The sequence below is a fragment of the Gymnogyps californianus genome, chromosome 1 (assembly GCF_018139145.2).
Source record: "Gymnogyps californianus isolate 813 chromosome 1, ASM1813914v2, whole genome shotgun sequence".
NCBI classification, from domain to species: Eukaryota; Metazoa; Chordata; class Aves; order Accipitriformes; family Cathartidae; genus Gymnogyps; species Gymnogyps californianus.
In genome coordinates this window covers 116,683,616-116,707,406 of record NC_059471.1, presented here as the reverse complement: position 1 = coordinate 116,707,406, position 23,791 = coordinate 116,683,616, and the positions used below count along the sequence as shown (strand labels likewise).

The window sequence follows — 23,791 nt, the reverse complement described above, 5'->3', positions numbered from 1 at the left end:
CCGACTCACTAAGGGACACTGTAAAGAAGGCTTGTCTGGAGGTCTTTTGGCAAATTGAGCCAGTGTGTGTTTCCAGATTGTAAGTTAATGTTGGGATTCTAGTTTCCTCTTAAACCCCTGCTCCCTGTTTGTTAGAGTGACCTTTCTATTTGATGGGTTCCAGGTGCAGATGTGGCAATTGATATATGTCAGCCTTTAAAGTGTGTTCAGGTGAGAAAGGTAAAATAGTGGCTGCCTGATTGCTTCATTAATCTCTCTGCTTTGTGAAATCCCACATCCTCAAGGGACAGAGTGCTGGAGCTTCTCCTGGTGTGTCAGTTTGCCATTTCAGTGCTCTGGCTGTCTCTGCTTGGCACTCCTGCAGTGGGTAGTGTTTGTAGTTGTCATCTGTGCTGAGTGGTAACTTCATAGGTGGCAGCACTGGTTTTGAATTGCATGTATTAATGTGTCTGCAAAGTAATTTCACCTACAGCTATCTCATGGCCAACAGGTAATGTTGAGGAAAGGTCAGCAGCTTGAAACACTCCAGTCATTTCCTGCTCCGAGGAAGAAACAAGCAGTATTTGAGAAATTAAACACATAGCTCCTGAAGGAGGGAGTGAATAAGGCAGGCAATGGCAGCATTAATCCAGCTCAGAATACATGGTCTGTAGGCAGGATGGCACAACTGTCCTGTATGGCATCTGGAGCCAGATTTGGCCTTTGAGTATGATGTTCCTGGCCCCTTGGGCATGAAGCCATTATAAGGACTGGCAGTGTGAGGAAAAGTCCTACAAAGGGTGCTGGCTGTATGTGTCAGAGCTTATAGAGAATTTAGGTATCACGAGGGCAAGGTGTTCATCACTTGCTGGTGTGTGAAAACTCACCAGCAGCAGCAGTAGGATCTGAAGCTCCCTTTCATGGCCTGCTCCTCGATGTCACACAAGCCTGCACACCTTAGGTTGCAAAGTAGAGGGAGGGTTGTGCACAGGTAGGGGCACACAGCCCCAGGTAGTTTGTGTGTGCTTTGCAGGGAGAGAGACCTGCACTGCTGTAGGGTGAGTTCTGGGTTTTAACTTCTGTAGGCTGGGGCAGAAATCCAGGCTGGTGTGGGGGTCTGTCAGGCAGGATTGTGGACCAGACTGGCTAGATCGCCTGTGGCCATTCTGTGTCCTTACAACGCAGTGCTCTCCTTTTTACTTCCATCTCTTGAAGTGCCTGTTGTTTTTTTCTCGGTGAGCTCATGTTGCAGCAGAGGGGGAGGAACAATAAAAGTACGGCTCAGTTCACGCCAGCTGCTTCCCTGAAGCCAAAGCTGGCAGGAGACCACGCACAGGAGCGCGGGCTGAGCTGGGATCAAGCCCCGAGTGCAGGGGTGGAGATTTCTTCCCACCCGTATCCTTGTGTTTGGGGCTCCCCTTCCGCTGCGGTATCTGTCCTGCCTCTGAAACCCCGGTTCTTTCATCCCCGAAAGCTGTGCCTTGCCCCAAGGGCTCACCACCCCTTTCCCCCAAGGGTTCACCACCCCTTTCCGTTCTAGAGACATTGCCTTGCTCTTTGCACACTTGCCCCTTTCCAGGTGGAGAAGAGCATCCTCCATGCAAGCTTTATCAGGCTGATCTGCAAGAGATCAGTCAGGACAGATGTGTCCTGTCCTTGGAGGGGACAGGTGTGGTGACTCCCTGGCACTTGCTGATCTCTCGGGTTTTAGGGGAGGCAGAGGTGCAGACGGTTCCTTTTGAATCCAGGTGACCCTGGAAGCGTTTGGATTCAGGCTGAGCTCTCAAGTGTGAGGATGATGGCTGAGCAGTACCCCCTTGCTGCTCTCTGCCCCCTTCCTCATGCAGCGTGGAGGGGGAGCAGTGCCTGGGCTCTGGGTCCTGCCTGAGGGAGGAAGGTGGTAGATGCATGTGGGTCAAGGGGAGACCCGAGGGCTGTCAGCCAGGCTCTGTTCCCGGCTCGTCCTTGGACCTTGCTTCTCCCTGCCAGGTTTTCAGGGATGGAGCGGCTGAGATGGAAGGTGCTGTCTGGGAGCGGCATGCATCCGTGTGGTCTGCGGGATTCGGACAAGGGCAGCAGTCAGTCTCTGGCGGCACAGTGCATGATGGGGTCTGTGCTGCGATCCGGGCAGGCTAGGACGTCTGCATAGGACTCTTTTGGCAAGGAGGCTTGAGCAGATTTGTGCTGGTGTATTAAATTGCCATTGTCCTTGTGTGCATTACCGCACTTATCTTTCCCCGCTTGCAGCACAAGCGAGGAGGTGATTCAGCAGAGCTTTTAGAGGGTCTGGGGTCTGAGCACTGGGGAGTCTCTCTGGCAACAGCAGAATAAAAGAACAGGGCTTTCACACAAGCAGGAGGTTGTGGCAACCCCCCTCGAGCACCCCCCTCATGCCTTTCGTACTGAGGCACAGACGTGCCCATCCCGACCTGCAGGGCATCTACCTCCCCATGCTTCTGCGCTCTTCCCACCCCTCCGTCCTTGCTTCATCCCTCGGCCGGTTCCTTCATGACTAATCCTAGAGCGGGTGCACGGGGAGAAGCTGCAATCGCCTCTATAAATCTGCCCTCTTGCTGCTGGGTTTTGACAGTAATGAACGTGGGAGGAGGGATGGGGAGGGGTGGCGGAGGATGATAACCGAGCAGACGCCAGGGGTGCTGGGCTCCTTGCTGCTTTTTTGCAAGGCGGGCTATGGCAGATTGATTGACCTGGGAGCCGTCGAGCAAACAAGGCAGTGAGGCTCTTCATTAGAGCGTTAATTAGCTTCCAGGGGCTCTCCAGGGGCTCTCCAGGGGCTGCTTCGTAAAGTTTGGTTTATTAGGAGCTGTCAAGTTGAAACCATCGTGGAGGGGGAGGGTGGAGGCTCCTCAAGCTGGCCTTGGAGAAGCTGGGGGAGGCTTATGCCTGAATCCTACTTTGACAGCGGGGTGAGCCAGAGCTGTGCTTCCCCTGAAACCCTGCGCCAGGGTGGGTGCAGAGCACTCTGCCGCTCTCCTGCTGTCCACAAGAAACCACCACTGACAGCAGCCTGGCTGCATTGGGCTAGCAGTGGCCAGAGAAACCTAAGGAGCAGAGAGGAGAGGACCCTTGCTTCTTTGTCCAAGCCCATCTCTGGCAGCTGCAGAGAGACTGCTCAGTATCCCACTTGTCCTTCCCTCTGAAGACTCAGTGAGCGGCCAAGCAGGGGATGGTTGTGACTGCGCAGGCTGGGGATGCTGGGAGGATGAGGCAGAAGAGAATTGGAAAAACAGGCTGCTTTATGGCACGCCTAATGCTGGGAGAGGACTGGTTTTCAAACAATTGCCAAGACACTTGTGGAGTATAAGGAGAGGCTTTCCCTAACAAATGAAAATCAGATACTGCTGTTAATGCCTTTCTTCTGTCTCATTTCTTAGTAATGTCTGCATGCGAGGAATCCTCTCGTGGATGGATGTGAAAGATGCCTTTTCTACAATGGGTGGCCAGTGGGGTACTGACCAGACTCTTGAATGGAGGCTCAAACAAATGTTTTCAAGGGCCACAAAGTGCCTTCTTAAAACCTGACACTTTTTGCTGCTGGCAGCATCCAGCAATAAAGTTAAACAAGGAAAGCTAATGAGCTGGAAACTTCCTTACAGAAGTGAAGTCTGGAAACTTAAGTTTGCTGCTTGCTTGATCCCAGAGTGGTATTGCTCTGTAGAATAGCACTGCTTCCCTGCTTTACAGCCGCCTGCTCCATCTGGCAAATAGTTGTACTCTTGCCTGAGTGATGAAGGAGTTCAAGAAGTGCTCAGGTGAGACAGGAGGCTGTTCAGCAGCAGCTGCGACTGCAGCGCAGAGCAGTCTCCTCTCCCCTGGGTGCTTGGGGACTTGCTTCTTTCCCTTCACCACCAGCAGGGTAAGACTTGCCGTTCTGCCTCAGAGGTGCTGCTCTTTCCTATCGGCTTCCAGCACACTGAACAGACAAAATGAAGGGGTTCAGTGTTGCGTGGCTGTCCAGGTTTCAGCTGGGACAGAGTTAACTCTCTTCTTAGTAGCTGGTACAGTGCTGTGTTTTGGATTTAGTGTGAGAATGATGTTGATAACACTCTGATGTTTTAGTTGTTGCTAAGTAGCACTTATCTTAAGCCAGGGACTTTTCAGTTTCCCATGCTTTGCCAGCGAGCAGGTGTGCAAGAAGCTGGGAGGGAGCATAGCCGGGGCAGCTGACCTGAACTAGCCAAAGGGGTATTCCATACCATGGAACGGTCATGCCCGGTATATAAACAGGGGGGAGTTGGCCAGGAGGCACCGATCGCGGCTCTGGCATCGGTCAGCGGGTGGTGAGCAATTGCATTGTGCGTCACTGGGTTCCCCCCCCCCCCCCCCTTTTTTTTTGTTATATTCCTTTTCATTACTAGTAGTAGTAGTAGTATATTTCATTATTATTATTGTTAGTATTATATTTTACTTTAGTTGTTAAATTGTTCTTATCTCAACCCACGAGTTCTGCCTTCTTTCCTGATTCTCCTCCCCGTCCCACCGGGAGCAGGGGGCGGGGACAGGGAGTGAGGGAGCAGCTGTGTGATGCTTGGCTGCTGACTGGGGTTAAACCACGACATAGGTCCCCTTGCATAGACCTGCATTAGTGACCCAGCTGGAGCCCTTTTTCTTTTCCAGGTGGCACAGGTGGGTTTGCTTCTTCCATCTTGTACCTGTGGTAGTCTCCTACCCCTGCACGTTTGCCCTGGGGAGCTCTGTCCCCACACTTGCCAGGTCCTCTGGGACAGCCTCCCCACTTAGACTCGCTGCCGCCTCCTTGGCACAGTCATTTATCCCAGGCTGGCACCCCGGGGTGCTTTTTCTCCACACTTAGCCGTCATACCCTGCTCCCAACATCCCCGTCCCCCATCTTCTCCATGTACCGTCACTGTCACACACACCTGAGAGCCTCCTCTTCTCACTGCCGCTGTGGTGCATAACATACCCTCTAGTGTTCAGGCACTGGTTTGTAAATACAATTTGAGGTGGGGTTTCACCCATGGGCATGCATCTACATGAGGATGCTCTCCCTGCCCCACTCCAAGCGGGGCACTTCCTGGCTGGCCTTGTCAAGCCAGCTGTGGTTTTGTGCTCACGAGTATCAGAGAGGTGTTCCGCCATATCACTCAGCTGGGCAAATCAGGCCCAATGCAGGTCATACATCGGCCTGAGGTTATATTGGTGTCAACAGAGCCGAAGCACCCAGAGCAAATGCCATCTTGATCCCACAGAAAGACTGCCACGTCGAAACAAGCCCATCAGCACGAGCAGCAGGGGAGGGAGCTCGTGCTGGATGTGCTGCAGCGTTCCTGACCCTGTGCTGGTGATGCTGACGCCAGCCTTGCGGGGTCAGAGCTGTGATTCACCTCCCCCTGCCTTTGGTTTCCCATCTGGGAGCAGTGATACTTGGCTCTTCTGCAGGTTTGCCCGTGAAATGTTTCTGTCAGAGCCAAGCGTGTTGAGCTGATAGCAGTCATTTATGTTCAGGGCTTCCCTTGGGGCTTCAGCCTGGAAAATGCACGCAAGGGCATAACCTGAGAAGTTGGACTTTAAATGTATGAAGCATCTTGGATGCATTTCACGAGGGTGAAGGGGGTGGGAATGCATCCTTGCATCTAGTGGGACCCTAACCCGGCTCGACATGCTCTGTGTGTGCCCATTGATCTTACTGTGGGCAGTCTTGCTTTTCAGCCCCGTAACAAGACTGGCAGCGCCAGGAGACCTGGGCTGTATTCAGAATATGCTGCTCTGTTCAAATTAGCTCTCTTCACGGTTACTTTTTTAGGAGCAATTTTTTTACTTTGATTTCAAAGCACTCTCTGCTTCTCTTTTTGATATCTCCTGAGCGGTTTTCCACTCCCATTTGCAGCATGCATATACAGAACCACAGCATCAGCCTGTTTGCAGTCTGTGCACATGCAGCTTCTTTGATGTTGTCTTGAACGTTTTCTCTCCACACGCTTTAGCTTCTCATCGATTCCCTGTTTGCTCTCCTTGGTCTAAAATACTCTGCAGTGAACAGTACTTAGACGTTGTCCAGCTCTAAAGCTTTATGCATCCCTCATGTCCTTGAAGACTTCAAAAGCAGAGTCAGCAGGGGCAGCCCTTGGGGGAGAGGCAACACTGGTGATGAGTGGGTTTCCAGCCAGGTGTGTACCACCGTTCTCCTTCCCCGGTCCATGCATGGAGCCCCAGCCTCTCGGCTGCCCCACTAGTCTCCACAAGGTGAGTGGCCTCGGGGCCAGCAGGCTCTGTGCTGCAGCAGCACGATTTTTCTCTTGCTGTATTCTCAGCCCTCCAGTCAGAGCGGTACCCAGCCCAGGTGTCCCTCCCAGCATGCCCAAGCAGCAGCTTTGGCTGTCCATCCTGGTGCATGGGACCTGTACCGTTTTGCTAGCTTCTGTATCACATCTCCTGGGATGAGAAACTACATATTCCCCACCAGTCCTTTGCACAGCCAGGCTGTCCCCTGTTTTGAGAAGAACAGTGCTGAACAGCCAGGCAGAGAGATGGCCCAGCCCCAATTACTGTAAATCCCCTGCCTCTTGCCTTCATGAGAATTTGTTCGACTGATTGTCTGAGGGTGTCTTCTGTTGGTGGGACACAGCTGGCTGGACACAGTTGTGTGCACAGTGACCTGCATAGCCAGGTGGGGAAGCAATGCCCACATAAAGGAAGCAACTTCAGTAAAATAAACACAGCCATTTCTTCCTATGGTGATTTTACCTTGTGAGATTAATACCTCTGTGTCAGCAGAATAAAAAAGGACATCTTTTATCTGAATGCTTTTCCAGAACTTTGGTTCATAAGGGGCTGATTGTTTGGGGGTTTCTACCTGTTTTGACATTGGTCGAAGACTAAATTCCTGGGTTCACTGAACCTGCGATCTGCTTCCTTACAGCAAAATGGCAGGCTCTGGCCATGCTGAACTTATGGCTCAGGGTCTTTTATTTTAACATGTATGCATAAAAGTTGGCTCCCAGGGCCATCTTACTTGCTTACATAGGAATTTGGGATGCTGTTGAAGAAAATTCCTACAGTTTTCCCTGTCCCATATAATAGAGAAGCAGGGAGTGCAGATAATGGTGGATCTGTAGCCCATCCTGCTGTAATACTTCCTCGGTCCTTAAGAAGTTCAAGAAGACAATTCCTTAAGAAATGACAGATGGCTCATGTCACTTGGTTGTTCTTCCACACAGTAGTCAAATTCGCCGGTTAATTTATGGAGGCGGCAGCGTCATGGGCATTTAGGGTACAGGTAGAGCTGATCTAGCACTTGGTTGCACAGAAGGAGGTGATCCTCATCCCTGATGGGTGCTGCTGGCTGCACGGTCCTGTCGCATTCCTTGTGCCAGCATTGATCCCGCCGTGCGCCAGCTCAGTTTACTAAACCTGCAGAAGAATAACCCGGTGGAAAGGAATAGTTAAAGGTGAGTGGAGTGAGCTAGCTCTTGGATGGATTCAGTTGGGTCCTTCTCAGGGGACTTCATCTTTGCACAGAGGGCAGCACTGACAACCTGGGGTTGGCAGGGCTGATGTGGGCAGCATCCAGAAGACCTCGTGATCCTGCCTGAGGTCTGTCTGGAGAGCTTGCTCTCTGGATGGCAGGAAAATGGCATTTCATACCACCCTCAGCATCTCATCTCTCTCTGCATAGCAGCCAGCTTTTCAGCGGCTACCACTGAAAATGCTCAAGTCAAATACAGCACGTGCAAAAGTCAGCCATGCGCTACAGGGTGCAGTTTTACTCTTAGCGTGCACCTACACAAGCTTCTCAAGTATTTTTCTGACACCCTGTTAGGAAATTCAGCTGTTAATGGCCAGCCTCCAGAACGGCATGGGAGTTTGTGTGTGGTGCTGCTGTATGTGTTATAACTTGCTCTTCGGGTATATTTAATTACTTTTTTTTCCTAATTGACGAAGCGCTCCTTTGTTTGAAGTCTTTCTGATGAGGAGTTGATTAAATATCTCAGTATGTTATTTTTTTCTTTCTTTATCCTCAGTGGCTGTAGCTTGGTACTGAATTTATCTTCCAGTGATCCTATCTCCATATTTTAATTTACAAGTGATCAGTGAGCCATATATTGGTTTTTTGACAGCAGGCACAACTCATGCTGGGAATCCTTTCTTCCTCCCTCCCCTTCTCTCTCTCCTGCAGAACTTTTACATTCATTTCAGGGTTTGGCAGGAAGGTTTCCGGTTTTAGGTTTGTGGGGCATTTTGCTTTGGGGTATATTTGTTTCTTGCTGACCTTCAGAGAGACGTGGTTTCTGTTTCTTGGGGAAGCTCTTGCTTTTCCCAGGCCAGCGGCATGTCCCAGCCAGTGGTCTCTGGCTTACCCATGGCCGGACCTTGGAGGCTGTGGGCTTCCCAGCTTTCTCCATCCCTGCAGCTACACACACGGCCTTTTCCATATATGCTGACAGATGTATGGCTTCTGGGCTTTACAGAGACTTTCTGGGTCACATATGCGTGCTTCCCCAAGGCCCTGCTTGGTTACCTGCTAGTTTGTTAGCTGCTCCACAGACTCTGGCGTGACATGGCTGGTAGTCCCGGGCTGTCTCCTAGCTGAGCAGATGTCCTTGTCACCGCCTGCAGTCTTTGCGCCACAGCATGAGGCGAGCAGCAATGGGCTTGACCCGCTACCTATGTGTTTGGTAGGTCAGCAGTGTGACTGTGCTGCTTTTGGGGAGAGGGGGGGCATCGGGCCACTTGTCAGTAGGTCTGGCTGATGTGGTGCTCACCTTCTATGGGCTGAAGCTGGCGGGGTACAGCAGAGCAGGCGGGTCCACCGCAGGATTTGAGGAGAGATGCCTGTTCTGCTTTGCCACAGCACCTTGTGTGGTAGCATTTTGAGTGCATCAAGCTCCGCTTCCCCAAGCTGCAGTAGTACAGTGTGCTTCAGAGCACGTGCCTATGCTTGGGACTGAATTTTGGGCTGGGGCTGTTGGAATGGGTGATGGTCAGCGTGGATGTGCACAGCTGTTTAAGTACCTCGCTCGTCTTGCTGCAGCAGCAGGCTGTGAGGTGGGGGAACGTCTGCGCCTGCTGGGCTATGGACTTTGTGGCAACTTGCTGAACATACTGAAATGCGGGTCACTTGGTGGTTTATTCCTGGCCTCTTTCTGTCCCTGAGAGGACGTAGGTCACAGCCAGCTCTTAAGCTTGCTTCTGGGGCTGCGAGCACCCACCAGTCCGTGCTGCGGGAAGCGCTATTTGCAGCATTCATAAAAGAAACAGTAAATTTGGGAGAGAAGTGTCATGTAGCTGATTTTTAGCAAAACGTGAGCAGTACTTGCAAGGCAGGCTCAAGCCTCTCAAACCCAGGGGAGTGGGGGTAGTATTTGGGTGGCACCCGGGGTGATGCCAAGGGGCATGGCCTGGGTGGGTGAAGGCATGCCTGCTCCTTCCCGCTCCGCACAGGGACTCTGCCCTGGCGCAGCCTTCTGTGGAAGGGCCATTGCACCGTCTCTCCAGGGGAGTCAGGCAGGGGAGAGCAGAGTCGGATTAACAGCAGATTGTCTGATTGCAAGCAGACGGTACTGACCCTGCAAGGGAGGAGGAGGGAAAAAAGGTGACCCACATCCATCTAGACTAGCAGTCATTCGGTTTGGTGGCTTGTCCAGGCACCAGTCTTCTCTATACCAGAAAGGAGGAGCCTGCAAAAATGAGGATTTAGCTTTACGAAATCAGTAGGCTAGAGAAGTTGCAGGAAGACCTGCAAAGATGGGAGAGCTCCAGCTGTGGATCTTTATCACTGCTGTAGACAGTCATATATTCTGCTTTTGTTTGTATGTCCAACCCAGAGCAGCCCGCCTGCAGCCAGGACCTGAGTGGTTTGGGGACCGTAGAAACTTTTGGCATTGCTCTGAAACCAGCACTGCTGAAGGTCAAGATGGCAGGTTGGTGTTCAGTCGAAGCCTCGGCTCTTCTGTCTGCCCACTTGGGAGGGGGCAACAGCTGAGCCTTCTTCAGGAAAGGGTTAACGTTGTCTCTCCTTCCCATGGAGCTGCTCTCCCAGTAATTCAATCATGTCAGCCTGTTTGCAGGCAATAATTCATTGTTATAGGAACACTACAGTAAAGTGACAAGTTAATAATGGCAGTAATAATGGCAGGCAAAGTCTAATGCTATTTCCCTTTCTCCTGCTCCTGTTGCACCAGCAGCCTCCCATGTTGGCTAATGCAATTTGCAACCTCACTAATCCAGTTTCAGGAGGAATTGTGTTCTGTTAAAAGAGAATAGCAGGGGAGCTGTGCTGCCATGTTCCTGCCATCTCTGGGGAGGCTGCCCTGGTGCTGGAAGTCTTTGTCTTTGCTTTGCTGTGATTTCTATGCCACGGTTAAGCCTAATGAGCAAGGTCCTCCGAGGAGCAACTCATCTTCTTCCCTTCTGTGAATGCTTTTCCTCTGATGCCTCTTCTCTGAAAGGGCTCGCACATCTTTCCCTTTTGAACATTGGTTTGCTTTCAGCTAACCTAGTAAACGTGAGTCACCCACCCCTCGCCACGCTGAGTCAGAAGCCTGGCATGTACGTGCTTAACTCCCGTTGCCCTAGTTCCCCATGGTCATTAATGCGGGTGTCCTTGCAATGCGTGTGGGGCTGGAGGAGGCTCTTCAGCCCTGCTTTGTGGAAGGGAGAAGGGCTGGTAGAGGGCTGAGTGTTAGTGTGTGTCTAAGCCTGTGGCAGGGCAGTGACCTGCACACGGGTCTCTTGAATCCCAGGTGAACATCCCCCAGGAGGAATTTGGGCACTGAGTTCTTTTCAGGCCCTAGTGAGGGAAATGATGAGGCACCTCTGGGTTGTGACCGCAGGCTGAGGGGTTGGCTGAGCTTGTGCCAAAAACCTGGCCAGCGCCCTTCAGGGTTGTACGCTGAGGGTGCCGGGGGGAGATGGGTTCCTCGCAGGAAGAGTCGCCTTAGGGCTGTGTTCCTGGAAATGAGTATCTCCTGATCAGCCTGCTAAACCCCGTGTCTGGTGTTAAACTGGGGCTGGGTTCAGGTTGGGTTGGCCTCGTTTCTGCTTCCTGCCCGCTGCCCCCCCCTCAGCACAATGAAATCCCAACAGAGGCTTTTAAAAGTAGGACGTTCCCCAGGAAAACTTTTTGCAACACTTCATTAGTTCTCTCCAGGCGAGAGCGTCTTCTGGAGGAGCTCTCCCCAGAGGGCAACAGCCTCCAAAGTGGGACACCGCCTCCCCACTACAGTGACAGGGCTCCCCGGGGACTCTGTGGGCTGGTGGTGGCCGTCCTCCTACCCATTCCGTCTGTGCCATGGCTGCTGGCTCCTGTGGAGCTGGCTCCTTCCCCAGCCGGCGGCCCTCTCCTCCTTCACTGCAGGGCAGCATGCTGGGGTTTCGTATGGGGGGAGGGTATCTTCAGCTGCAATTAAACATCGCCATTCCCAGGACTTGGTAATAGTGGCTCCCAGGTGGGAAGTAAACTCCTGCTGTTGTATTGTCTTGCTGCCTACAAGGGAAGATGATGTAAGGAGTGTGAGACAGAGCATCTTTTTATCACAGCATTTTTAGGTACAGATTGCAAAGTGCTTTGGTAAAGGTAAGTGTTGTAACCCCTGCTTGATGATTAGGAGACAGAGGGGAGGGAGCCCAGTGGCTTCACCATGGCAGTGAGTCAGCAGGAAAGCTGTGAATCACGTCACTGCCTCTGTCCTCCTCCTCTGATGGCTGCTTTCCCTTCCCCCAAATGTTTGTGTAACTGTGCTTACCACATGCCCAGCTTGAGGAGACCATTGCCTGCTTGATGGTGTGTAGAAAACCCCTGCCATATATATCAGCTTGTAGACACCTAGCGTCTTTGCCAGCCTCTCCACCCTAACAGGCACGTAACGTCCTCCGTCCTCCGTGTCCTGGCCAGGCTCCAGCGTGAGTCATCACCCATTTAACCTCGCAGAGCTCCTCCAGCCGATGCATCAGGATGCCCTCAGCGGTGCTGGAGAGCGTGTCTCTGTGCCGTCAGAGAGCTGATGTCTTCTGTCCCGGCGCTGCCTGCAGGGCCCCTGCTCGAGCACCGCTGCAGAGTTCAGCGCCTGCACATGTTCTTCACACAGGTTGCGTGGCTTCACAGGCGCTGGGAGACCAGGCTGGCTTAAAAAAAATATGAGGGTTGTAACCGTGACTTGTTGCCAGTGTAAATTGAAAGCCTTAATAGCGTATGTAGGGCCAATTACAGTACATCAAGGTATGATATCCTCTTTACTGGCACCCTCCAGGGAGCCAGGAGACATTGTGGCAACAGGATTATGGTTTGCAGATGATATGCACGATAACTTCACCTAGACACATGCACCTGTTTCCCTCACTAAGCAGATGTTCAGGAGGCTGTTAAGAGAACATCAGCCTCTTGACAGCACAGCAGAAAATGCTCTGTAACTGTGCCTGTTCACATCGCTGCGCCCACCACCTCCGCTGCTTGACAGAGGGCTGGAGCAGCCCTGCCCTGGCACACCAAAACCCCAGCCCCTGGGGCAGACCAGATCAACTCAACATTTGAAGGCCGAGCCCTTTCCTGGCTCTCTGCCCAGGCAAATCCCCAAACCAGGAAAGGGAGTTTTCCCTGTGTCAGAAGGACAAGGTTTGGCTGGTTCAGTGCCTGGACTGTCAGTCTTCTTGCAATCTAAGTCATGCACTAGCAGCTACAATCATTTCCATGTCATAACAGATATCTTTAAACATGACCTGGCAAGCTGCACGGGGCATAGAGAGACCCACTTTGTGCTGGAGTAGACTCACCACAAGAATGGAAAGAGGTGGACTGCCTGGCATTCTATTGTACCATCACCATCACCCTGGACCACTAACTTCAGGATTCCCGCCCCCTCCTTTTAAATCGTTTTTCCCAAATGCAAAATGAGCCTTTTGTATTAGTTTGCATATCTGTGAATGGTGGCTGATGGTCATCCCTGTGGGAGAGCAGAGGTGCGAGCCACCCCACAAAGCTTGCCATGTCTTAACCAGACTGCAGGCAGAGGATCTCTCCCCTGCATGAGCAAGCAAACCAGCCTGCAGCCCAAAGGTGAAGCTGCCCCAAGGAAACCTGTGTGCCACAGTGTTTCCAACTCCGCAGTTTTCAGTTTTCAGCCTGTGGTCTGTAAAAGCTGTGAATTATTTCTATAGGATCTGCAAAAGGTAATGAAGAAGAGGTAGGTGCACGTTTACTATGCAGGAACCAGTGCCTGGACGGGGAAGCATTTGGTGTTCGCAGATTGGAAAAGTCTGAGAACGTCCTCTCTAATTCTGTGGGATGGAAACAAAACCTGCACTTGCATCTTCCATGGTGTGCCTCCATTAGGAAAATAAGTCATGTTAGATGAGAAGTGCATTGGCAGGGGTGTCATTACATACCACCGATACCTCTAATCTAGAGGAAACTTCACACGCGGTGTTATGAACCTGCACAAGTGCGTGCAGTCTAGCAAAGGGAAGACCTGTAATTCCCTGCCAGGCCTGCTGCTCCGACTGGTAGCAGCAGTAGGAGCGATCATCTCGTCAAGATTTGCGGGACTCTGTGCATGTGTGGGCGAATTCCTGAACGTGGGCTGCAGTGGCTCCCAAGGAGGGCTTGGAGGGCTGGGGTGTGTGCGTAGAATTTAAGATTTCATTTTTGCCAGAGTTAATGAGATTTCTTTCCCATCACCCTCACCCCCACAAAAGAAGGCGTCTTCCCAAGTGTCAAATGGAAGCAGGGAGAGCTGCACGGAGGCCATCCAAGAGCCCTTGGATGACCTCAGGAGCCTGTGCTGTTTGTACACAGTGAGAATTGCCGTGATTATGGTCCAGGAACAATCCCTCACTGCTTCAGTGAAATACATCTATTGCCCCAAACACGGGGCTTAAAATTACTCTGTGCCCGTTGTCCTCATTTTCATCTCCTGGAGGTGCTGCAGTGTGGGAAGAGCACTGGGAGGGGTGCTTGCATCTCAGCAGCTCTAGCCTGTGCATACCCTGGCTTTGTCTCTATGTGTGTGTTGATATTGAGCAACCCCACCACACGCAGCATGTGTATATACTGCATTTTAATAGATATAGGGCTACTGACTTAACATACACAGTTGCTATAGTAACAGAGGTTTCCTTAGTAACGGTTGCAGAAAATAATCCAGTACCAATTAAAAATAAACTGTTTGGAAAGGGGGCTGAGGGAGAAAGGAAACTGCTGAGAATCACCTTCTCTTTTATTGGTTCATCTCCCGGGGACTTGGAAGATTGATTAATGCTTGAAATAACCTTTCTTAACCAACGGTGAGCCAAAAAGGTGGTACAAGTGTGGGTGCGGTGGCTAAGGCTGCCGCCCTGAAGCAAAACAAAGGGGAAGGAGTGTTTCTGGGGTACGGCAGAAATACAACAGGGTGATGCTAAATCTCTCCATTAGGTTGAAGTCCCCAGGGAGGAAAAACAAGGGACTATTTCCCTCCTTCCCTCCCTCCACTGTCTGTATGCCATACCCGTAACACAGCCATCGAGTCTTTATTAGCATACTGATTAAAGCCACGGGCAATCCAGGCTCCAGGGCAATGTCTGATGCATTACCAGGATGCCGATCTGAGATGCTGTGTTAGAGCAGAAAGTGTCACTGTGGTGGGAGTTCCTCCCTCCCGTTTGATGTTGTTTGCCTGTGCCTGTGCCTGTCCTCTCCCTCGGCGCCGTCACTCATGGCTTGTGCCGACAGGCATCCGAGACCCTGGGGCCCAAGGGAAGCTGGAAGCAAAGCGTGATGCAAAGCAAGGAGCCTGTGCCTCGGTGAGAGGGAGGAGACAACGTTGCTTCCTCGCAAACGCAGGATGCGTGGGACGGGTTTCCGGGGTGCGGATGGGCACAGCTCCCCTGGCAGCCTTCAGTTGTTCGTGCCTGTGGTGCTATACTTCTGTCATGCCACTCGTGCCCAGGGCGCTCGCTAGGTTTTGTTAAGAGATTTACCAGTTGTCAGCAGAATCCCTTCACCTGGCGGCAAGACAGCATGCCCCCTTTCAGAGGGATGCGGCCATGCGAGGAGAGGCGAAGGAGGGGAGGTGGTGGCAGAGCTGCTGGGAGGACTGGTGTGTCTGGCCAGGAGCTGCTCCTCTCCTCGGGTCTGTAGCTGGCAGGGCTCCAGGGCACACCAAGCACAAGTGTCACAGGAGGGCGCTTCGCGTCCTTCCCTGCAGATGGGAATGCCCTGGGTCAAGACTTGGGTGACAGGCACAGCCTGAGCGCATGCAGGGGAGGCTTTATCTCCCGCTCCTGCAGGGAGAGACGAATCAGACACCGGTGCATCTCTCTCCCTGCAGGGACAAGAGCTAATGACACTGCCATGTCATCCTCGACGCTGTGTGACCACTTAGCTACCCGCGTGGGAGCTGCAGTTGCGCTTGGGAAGCCAAGGGAGGTGACGTGCCTGTGGCTTGTCCCGGGCTGTGCGGTCCGTGGCGGACCTGGAGCCAGATCTCCTGGCTGCTGGAGCAGAGCTTGCTCCCTTTCCAGTCTGGTGCTCTTTCTTCTTTTCCACTTGTGCCTCCGTTTGCTCCGCTAGCTATTGTGTGTCTGTGGGTTACGTGTCACTGAGATGGCTGGCATGTGACAGCAGTAGAGTCTCATTTAATTCGCTCTTCCTGGAAATGCTTTTCTCTGGAACTGGTCAACAGCTCATTACCCTGAGGTGCAAGTGGTATGATTTCACCATGAAAAAACCCACTGAGTTTGAGTGTAGTCTTCTTGCTAGATTTGGTGCCTTAGACCACGGTGAATTAAGAAAGGGAATCTTTTAAAGGACAAACTGTGAAAAAGCAGCCTCTTGCTGAGGGACACGGTGGGGGGATCCAGGAGTAGAGCAGGAGGTGAAAGAAGAGAGAAGATTTGGTAGGAGAACATCTAAACGCCTTTGTCTTGAAGGTCTAGTGCAAGTGGGACCCAGGCAAGAGCAGCCATGCCTGCAGTTGGGGGAGGACTCTCTGGTCCTCCCCAAACCAGGTGAGTTTCTTTTCTATGTTAACGACCAACCTCTCCTCATCCTTCTCCGTTCCTCCCTTGCAGTGACCAAGCTGCAGGTGAGCAAGTCGAAGCGGAGCATCACTCTGGTGGAGAACCGGCCCATCCCCCTCAACTGCTCGGTGAAATCCCAGACCAGCCCCGACTCGCACTTCGCCGTGCTGTGGTACGTCCACAAGCCCTCTGACGCTGACGGCAAGCTCATCCTGAAGACCACCCACAGCTCGGCCTTCGAGTATGGCACCTACGCAGAGGAGGAGGGGCTGCGGGGCCGGCTGCAGTTCGAGCGCTCGGCGTCGGGGGGCTCTTCAGCCTGACGGTGCAGCGGGCGGAGGTCCGAGACAGCGGCAGCTACTACTGCCACGTGGAGGAATGGCTGCTCAGCCCCAACCACGCCTGGTACAAGCTGGCGGAGGAGGTGTCGGGGCGGACAGAGGTCACTGTCAAGCAGCCAGGTACCACGTGCCATGCCGGTGGGGTCCTCTTGGCATCGGCTCTTGTGCACGGCTCGCGAGCTCACCGAGCTTTTCTGGGGCAACAGGGATCCTCTGCTCTTCTTTCCGCTACAGCCTTGTGACTACCTCCTTGCATTCTCATGCCTGCATGTCCCTGCATGAAGAAGGATGTTTTCCTCCTTTGATGTGACCCTCCTCCATTTAGGCTGGGTTGGCATGCATTTCAGTGTCCCCGCATGAAGGTTGTCCGTCCCCCACGATCTAGAGGACTGCTATGTCCAGCCAGGTTTCTTTATTGTAGAGGGCCACTATGTCAAGCCAGATGTCTTTATGCTCAGGAGCATCATGTAGCAAGAGTGTCGACTAGCGACCTACTGAGAGAGAACCGGTGTGTGCCTGCCTGGGAAAGCATTTTTATGTTTTGCACACAGTTTAATTTTACTCTGTGCCTGTATCCTGGCAGGCATGGGGAGCCTTGTCTCTTTTCCCTCTGCGCTGTGCACATGAGATGCGAGTAACAAGTTTAACGAGGTGGGGAGCTGGCTGCCAGGAAAGGAGAAATGTGTTCTGCTGGTGGTTTCCGTGGCAGCGACATCACTGGTAAAGGTGGGCTGATGGCGGAGCTAAAGATGGCCCCCACAAGCTGGGGACAGAGCCCTCATTTTGTGGAAAGGGGGGAGGCAGGGAAGCAAGCACCGTCTCTGAGAGCAGCCTGGACCCCATGTGTGGTGCTGAGGCAGAGCATTGGTACTTCATGAGGAAGCCTGCCTTGTCCCCGCTTGCTCCGGGTGCCTCTTTCTGGAGGATAAAATCCCTCAGGCAGGAGGGACGCACCTGGATAGCAGGGCTGGACTAGGATGCTTAATGCATTTTCTCCGTCTGGATTTGGCTGGGTAGACACAAGCTCTGTGGATGGGGGTGCGAGAGGGATATTGACTATGGTCCCCAGCGCAGCTTTGCCTGGTCGCACAGGAAGCACAGCAGACCACAGCGTGCCGCTCACTGCTGGTCCCAGCTCCTCGTATGTGTCTGCAAAGTCCCGAGATGGCTGTGGGGTGGTCAGGGAGGGGGGAGTTGCGATCTGCTCCTTCCTTTGCATCGCCCATCTCCCTCTGGGAAGTACGGTGCCTGTTGCTTGCTGCAGCAGCCGTACCAGGGAAGTCCAGACTGTGCCCCTGGAAAGAAGTCGTGAAGGAGTTAGGAGTGTACAACACGTCATTTCACATAAAAGAGCTGATTGCAGTCAACCCCCGTGTATCAATGAAATTGTGGAGCAAAAACCAGGGACATTCCCAAGGCAGCAAAACACTGTGTGTGACTTTGCCCTCATGCCACTTCTCGTTTTGCAGTGGTGGTTCCCTATAATCAGCCGTCCGTTCTCCGCCTTGCTTTTTTCCCTTTTCCCACAACAGGAGGGCTTAGTGGTTGGGGTGTGACTGGGCTACTGCCCTGCCCCAGGAGGAGGATGAGAAAAGATTGAGGTGTGACCTCCCTTCACAAGGTGTCTGTGCACTTAAGACCCCCCAGGTCCTACTGGGAGATTGTGGGTTTCCAGTCCCCTGTGCTGAATGCGGCATTGTTGGTGGCTAGCCTGAGATTTTCAGAAGACCCTAAAAAACACAAGTCCTGTTTTCTTTTCCTTCTCTTCCCCCCCCCCCCCCCTTGTTTTTTTCCTTCCCCTTCCTCATTTCTTTCATCGCACCCCAGGATTGTGGCCATGCGGGAAGGGCTTGTGGGGAGACAAAGGACCCTTGCAGCCCTCGGTCACCTTGCATTTCTAATGGCTTTTTCCCATAGATAACCGCTTGCAGGTGAACCAGACCCACAAGAACATCACGGTGCTGGAGAATCAGTGGGTGACCCTGGAGTGCCTGGTCAGCAGCCGGACTAGCCCCTCGTCCCAGCTCTCGGTGGAGTGGTACGTCTGGCGGCCGGGCCACCCGGAGAAGGAGGCAGTGGCCCGGCTGAGCCGGCAGAGCACCCTGCGCTATGGAGACCTGGCAGTGCTGGGCGACCTGCGGAGCCGGCTGCACCTGGAGAGCCCATCCCCGGGTCTCTATCTCCTCTCCATCCAAAATGCCACCGTGCGGGACAGTGGGGCCTATGACTGCCGTGTGGAGGAGTGGCTCCTCGACCCCAGTGACCGCTGGTACAAGCGGGCAGAGGACCTCTCTGGGCTCATCACCCTCACCGTCAAGCAGCCAGGTGAGGAGGATCTCGTGCCAACAGCTTTGAGCAGCGCTCTGCCCTCTTGGACCGAACGTGTGAGTCACCATCTGTCTGTCATTGACAGTGGGTCCAGGCAGAGGGCATGACAGAGGGTTCAGGCGGATCCTGCTGCTTAACACCACCCTTTTGGCCATGCCCAGACACAGGGAGGCAGGCATCAGGGATCGCCACAGGTGCTTCTTGTTCTTTCCAGGATCTAGTGGGGAAAAAAGTGCTACAGAAGTTCAAACCAGGGAGGAAACTCCAGTTTCAAAGGGTTGTGAATAGAATAGGATAGACTAGACTAGACTAGACTATTTCAGTTGGAAGGCACCTACAGTGATCATCTAGTCCAACTGCCTGACCGCTTCAGGGCTGACCAAAAGCTAAAGCATGTTATTAAAGGCATTGTCCAAATGCCTCTTAAACACTGACAGGGATGGGGCATCGACCACCTCTCTAGGAAGCCTGCTCCAGTGTTTGACCACCCTCTCAGTAAAGAAATGCTTCCTAATGTCCAGTCTAAACCTCCCCTGGCACAGCTTTGAACCGTTCCCACATGTCCTGTCACTGGATCCCAGGGAGAAGAGATCAGCACCTCCCTCTCCACTTCCCCTCCTCAGGAAGCCGCAGAGAGCGATGAGGTTGCCCCTCAGCCTCCTTTTCTCCGAACTAGACAAACCCAAAGTCCTTAGCCACTCCTCACAGGACGTGCCTTCCAGCTCTTTCACCAGCTTTGTTGTCCTCATCTGGACACATTCAAGGACCTTCACATCCTTCTTAAATTGTGGGGCCTAGAACTGCACACAGTATTCAAGGTGAGGCCGCACCAACGCTGAATACAGCAGGCTAATCACCTCTTTTGACTGGCTGGTTATGCTGTGTTTGATGCACCCCAGGATGCGGTTTGCCCTCTTGGCTGCCAGGGCACACTGCTGACTCATATTGAGCCTGCTGTCAACCAGCACCCCCAGATCCCTTTCTGCAGCGCTGCCCTCCAGCCACTTCTCTCCCAATTTATGCTTGTGCCCAGCTTTACTCCATCCTAGGTGCAGAATCTGGCATTTGGACTTGTTAAATTTCATCCCGTTAATCATTGCCTAATGCTCCAGTCTGTCTAGATCCCTCTGCAAGGCATCTTGTCCCTGAAGAGAGTCAACAGCACCTCCCAGTTTGGCGTCATCAGCAAACTTGCTAATGGTGCATTCAACTCCTGCATGCAGATCATTGATAAATATATTGAACGGGACTGGCCCTAGAATTGAGCCGTGAGGAACACCGCTGGTGACCAGTCACCAGCCAGATGTAGCCCCATTCACTACAACCCTTTGAGCTCTGCCCTTCAGCCAGTTCTTCACCCAGCACACTGTGAACCCACTCATCCCACAGCTGGACAACTTGTCCAGAAGGATGCTGTGAGGGACAGTATCAAAAGCCTTACTAAAATCCAGAAAAACTACATCCACTGCCTTCCCTTCATCCACTAGGTGGGTGACCTTATCATAGAAGGATATCAAATTAGTTACCCAGGACTTTCCCTTTGTGAACCCATGTTGACTGTGCCTGATGATTGCATTATTCTTTAAATGCCTTTCAATAGTATCCAGTATAATCTTCTCCATAATTCTTCCAGGAACTGAGGTTAGACTAACAGGTCTGTAGTTCCCTGGGTCTTCCCTCATGCCCTTTTTGTAAATTGGAATAACATTGGTTAGCTTCCAGTCAGCAGGGACCTCCCCAGACTCCCAAGACCTTTGGATGATGATTGAGAGGGATCCTGCAGTAACATCCGCTAGCTCCTTCAGTACTCTGGGATGGATCCCATCAGGCCCCTTGGACTTGTGAACATTGAGCTGATACAGCTGGTCTCTTACAATTTCAGTGTCCGTGAGTGGAAAGTCAGTGTTCCCACACTTGTGGTCCTCCAACTCAGGGGACCGGACAGCCCAAGATCTATTAGTATTATTAAAGACTGAGGCAAAGAAAGCATTGAATGCCTCCACTTCTTCTTCATCGCTATTAGTCAGATGACCGTCTTCAACAAGTATCAGTCCAATGTTTTCTTTAGATCTCCTCTTGCTATTAACGTACTTAAAAAAGCCCTTCTTGTTATCTGACAAAACTGGCCAATTTCAACTCTAATTCAGCTTTGACCTTTCGTGACTTCTCCCTGCATGTACAAACCAGAGCTCTGTAATCTTCTTGCGAAGCCTGACCTTGTTCCCAGAGATCATACAATTTCTTTTTTTCTTGAGCTCCACAAGGAGTTCCCTGTTCAGCCAAGCTGCTCTTCTGCCCCACTTGCTTGACTTACGACACAGTGAAATTGCCTGCTCCTGTGCTTCTAAAAGGTGGTTCTTAAAAGACTGACCAGCACGTGTGGACTCCTGAACCCTCAAAAGCAGATTCCCAGGGTACTCTGCTGAGTTTCGTCTGCTTTAACAACAGATAAGCTGCAAGGACAATTTACCTTGGAAAATACGGATTCCCTAGTTTTTGAGGCAAATGACTCAAGATTAAACGTCTGTCTTAAAGGCTGTAGGTCAAGTAGCAGTTATGGTCCTCATTTGCTGGGTACTTACCAGAATGTAAAGCAACCACTCTGCAAGTACTGCTGTGGTGCTTTATGCCTGCCCGTTCCAGCAAGGTGTCAGCCTCGTAACTCTGCAACGGAGCTGGCAAAAGGGTAAGATTCTGGGAAGGTTTTCGTGGTCATTCCTGGCAGAGAAAATTTGTACTGCGAAGGAGGAGCTCTCTCAGGGGACAGCACAGTCCTTATCTGCCATATCCTTGCTTGGCAAACTTCACTGGCCAAGATGGCTTGAGCAGAGACATCCCCCCCCAGGCAATCCCTGTACCCTGCATGCCCACATGGTTGTAAGTGCAGCTCTTCATCCAGGCTGAGAATTGCCAGCCCTGATGGAGGGGGGAATGAACAGCAGGGGAAATCCTTGAGGTTCATTTTGAATTGCGGAAGGATGTGGAGTGGGAAGAAGAGAGGGAGTTGGGGGTGCACTAATTCAAGATAATTTTTTTCTAGAAGTGCTTTGTTGTTGTTTGTTTTTCTTTCATGGCAGCCAGTAGCTAACAAAATGACTAACGTTAAAAATAGCATAGCTTGTGACTCATGTCTCATTAGTGAGGATCTCCATGCTTATCTTTCAGGACTATAATCATGAGCAAAGAGGGAGAAAAACCCCTCTCAGCACCTTCAGACAGCAGTTCTCTTTCTGCTTAACCTGCTGAGGTGGGGGAGGCTTTGTGTTGGTTTTGACAAGCCATTTCCTTCCCTTCCTCCTTTTTACCTTAGTAGTCCCCGAACCTCATTCGTGTTTCTGCTCAGGAGTCTTCCCAGGGAAGATGTGAACTGAAAACACTCGTGTTGCCTATGGCCTGAAGAGCTCTGGCCTTAATGAAGATTCTCCTTATGGGACCATTTAAAAAGTGTAGGGCAGGTGCTGTAATGAGAAGCCCCGCTGGGCACAGCAGCCCCGCAGCTGATGAGAGCTGGGGGACAGCAGCCCCCTCCTGCAGGGACGCCCAGGGTCTGCGCGAGGGAGGGCTTGCCCAGCTATCTTTGCTGGAGGAGAAAGAGCCTCTCTCTTCAGTGAGCTATCAGCTTGCTCTTCTTGCTCAGCTCCCACATCGGAAAAGGCTTTTTAATCTTTAAATGAAAGCTTAGATCTGGACTGATTGCGATCCCTGGAGTATGTGTTCCCTGGCAAGATGACTAAACCAGATGTTAATTGCTCTCGAAGTCAGCCTTTAATCAACTCATCTTGGGTTCTGGCCACTGTATCTCAGTTAGGTAAAAACATCTCTTTAGCCTTGCAGCAAGCACTAGAGAAAAAAAAAAACTAGGGAGTGGGACTTTTGGAAGCGTCTTTGCTGTGTCTGTGCTGAGGACATCTCCATGGAGGAACCTCTTACCTAAATAACTTCCCAAATTGCTGGAAAAAATCCTCTCCTCTTCTGTCATACTGTTGAGTGCTCTCAAAGAAATAAAAAATAAGCATGGAGTGCAGCGCTCTTTGCACCAGTAGCTGGGGAGTAGTAGCACATTGCTCCTCAGCACGCACGCCAAACCTCGGTATTTCCTGACATGTTCTTGTAGCGCATCTGGATGAGCTGCAGCAGCTTTCTCCTCTCACACGCACGCCCGTTAGTGGGTGTGAGGGTCTGCGCGGGCAGGGCGGTAGCGCCGCGCTCGCAGCCAAGCTCCCGTTTGACCCTGTGCCAGGCGGCGTGCGGTGAGGTGAGGATGCTGTGCCTGTGGGGTTGACCACAGAGGTACCTGTGGGACTTGGCAGGCTGCGTCAAGCCTTTGGGTTTTGCTTGGATCGTGCCCAGCGCCGGAGTTGTGACAGTCAGTTTGCGCTGGAGCAGGGCGGCTTTCATGACAGCATTGTGCTCAGTGCTCACCTCTCCCCTTTTGTCATCTCAGATCCCACCTTGCAGGTGGACACAGCCACCGCCAACCTCACGGTGCAAGAGAAGGAGTCCTTCCCGCTGGACTGCAGCATCCTGTCCCGCTCCAGCCCGGAGTCCCACTTTGCAGTGACGTGGTACAACCTGCGGGCCAAAGAGGCGGGCAGCCGTGCAGAGGACAAAGAGGAGGAGGAGGAGGAGGAGGAGAGGGAAGCGGTGCTGAGTGTGGGCCCTGATGCCGTCTTCAGCCCCGAGGCTGGTCGCTGGGAGGGCCGCCTGCGCTTCCAGAGGCTCTCGGCGGTGCTCTTCCGGCTGACGGTGCTGCAGGCCGGCGGTGCCGACACAGGCAACTACTCGTGCCGTGTGGAGGAGTGGCTGGCGGACCCCAACGGCGTGTGGTACCGGCTGGCAGAGGAGGAGTCGGGGACGGTCGCCGTTCACGTGCAGGATGCAGGTGGGAAGAGGCAACGACCCTCTTGGGGGCATGGCCCTGGCATCTCCTGCGTCTTTGGTTCAACCGAGATAAAAAGGCCAAGGAGTGGCACTGGGTCTCACCTGCACCAGGGCAAGTCTGTAGTGCTGGTGCTTTTCCAATCAGCTCGATTTCTCGTAGCCCAGCTCTTGCTTGGGCTTAAGCATCCGCACTGCACTTAGCTCTGTGCTGGGGCTGCCTGCCCCACAGCACTTACTGCCTGGTGTGTCTCGAGTCAGTGGGGGCAGACATTGCCCCCCACTGGGGT

General features: G+C 52.5%; 1 protein-coding gene across 1 annotated transcript in view; it reads left to right on the top strand.

Annotated features, from left to right (window-relative positions):
- Positions 1-23,791, top strand: part of IGSF3 (immunoglobulin superfamily member 3) — a 100,719-nt gene that overhangs the window by 73,485 nt on the left and 3,443 nt on the right. The window contains 4 exon segments of the mRNA XM_050908765.1: positions 16,006-16,254; positions 16,257-16,415; positions 18,213-18,620; positions 23,068-23,505. Coding sequence (XP_050764722.1) covers positions 16,006-16,254; positions 16,257-16,415; positions 18,213-18,620; positions 23,068-23,505 — 1,254 coding nt within the window.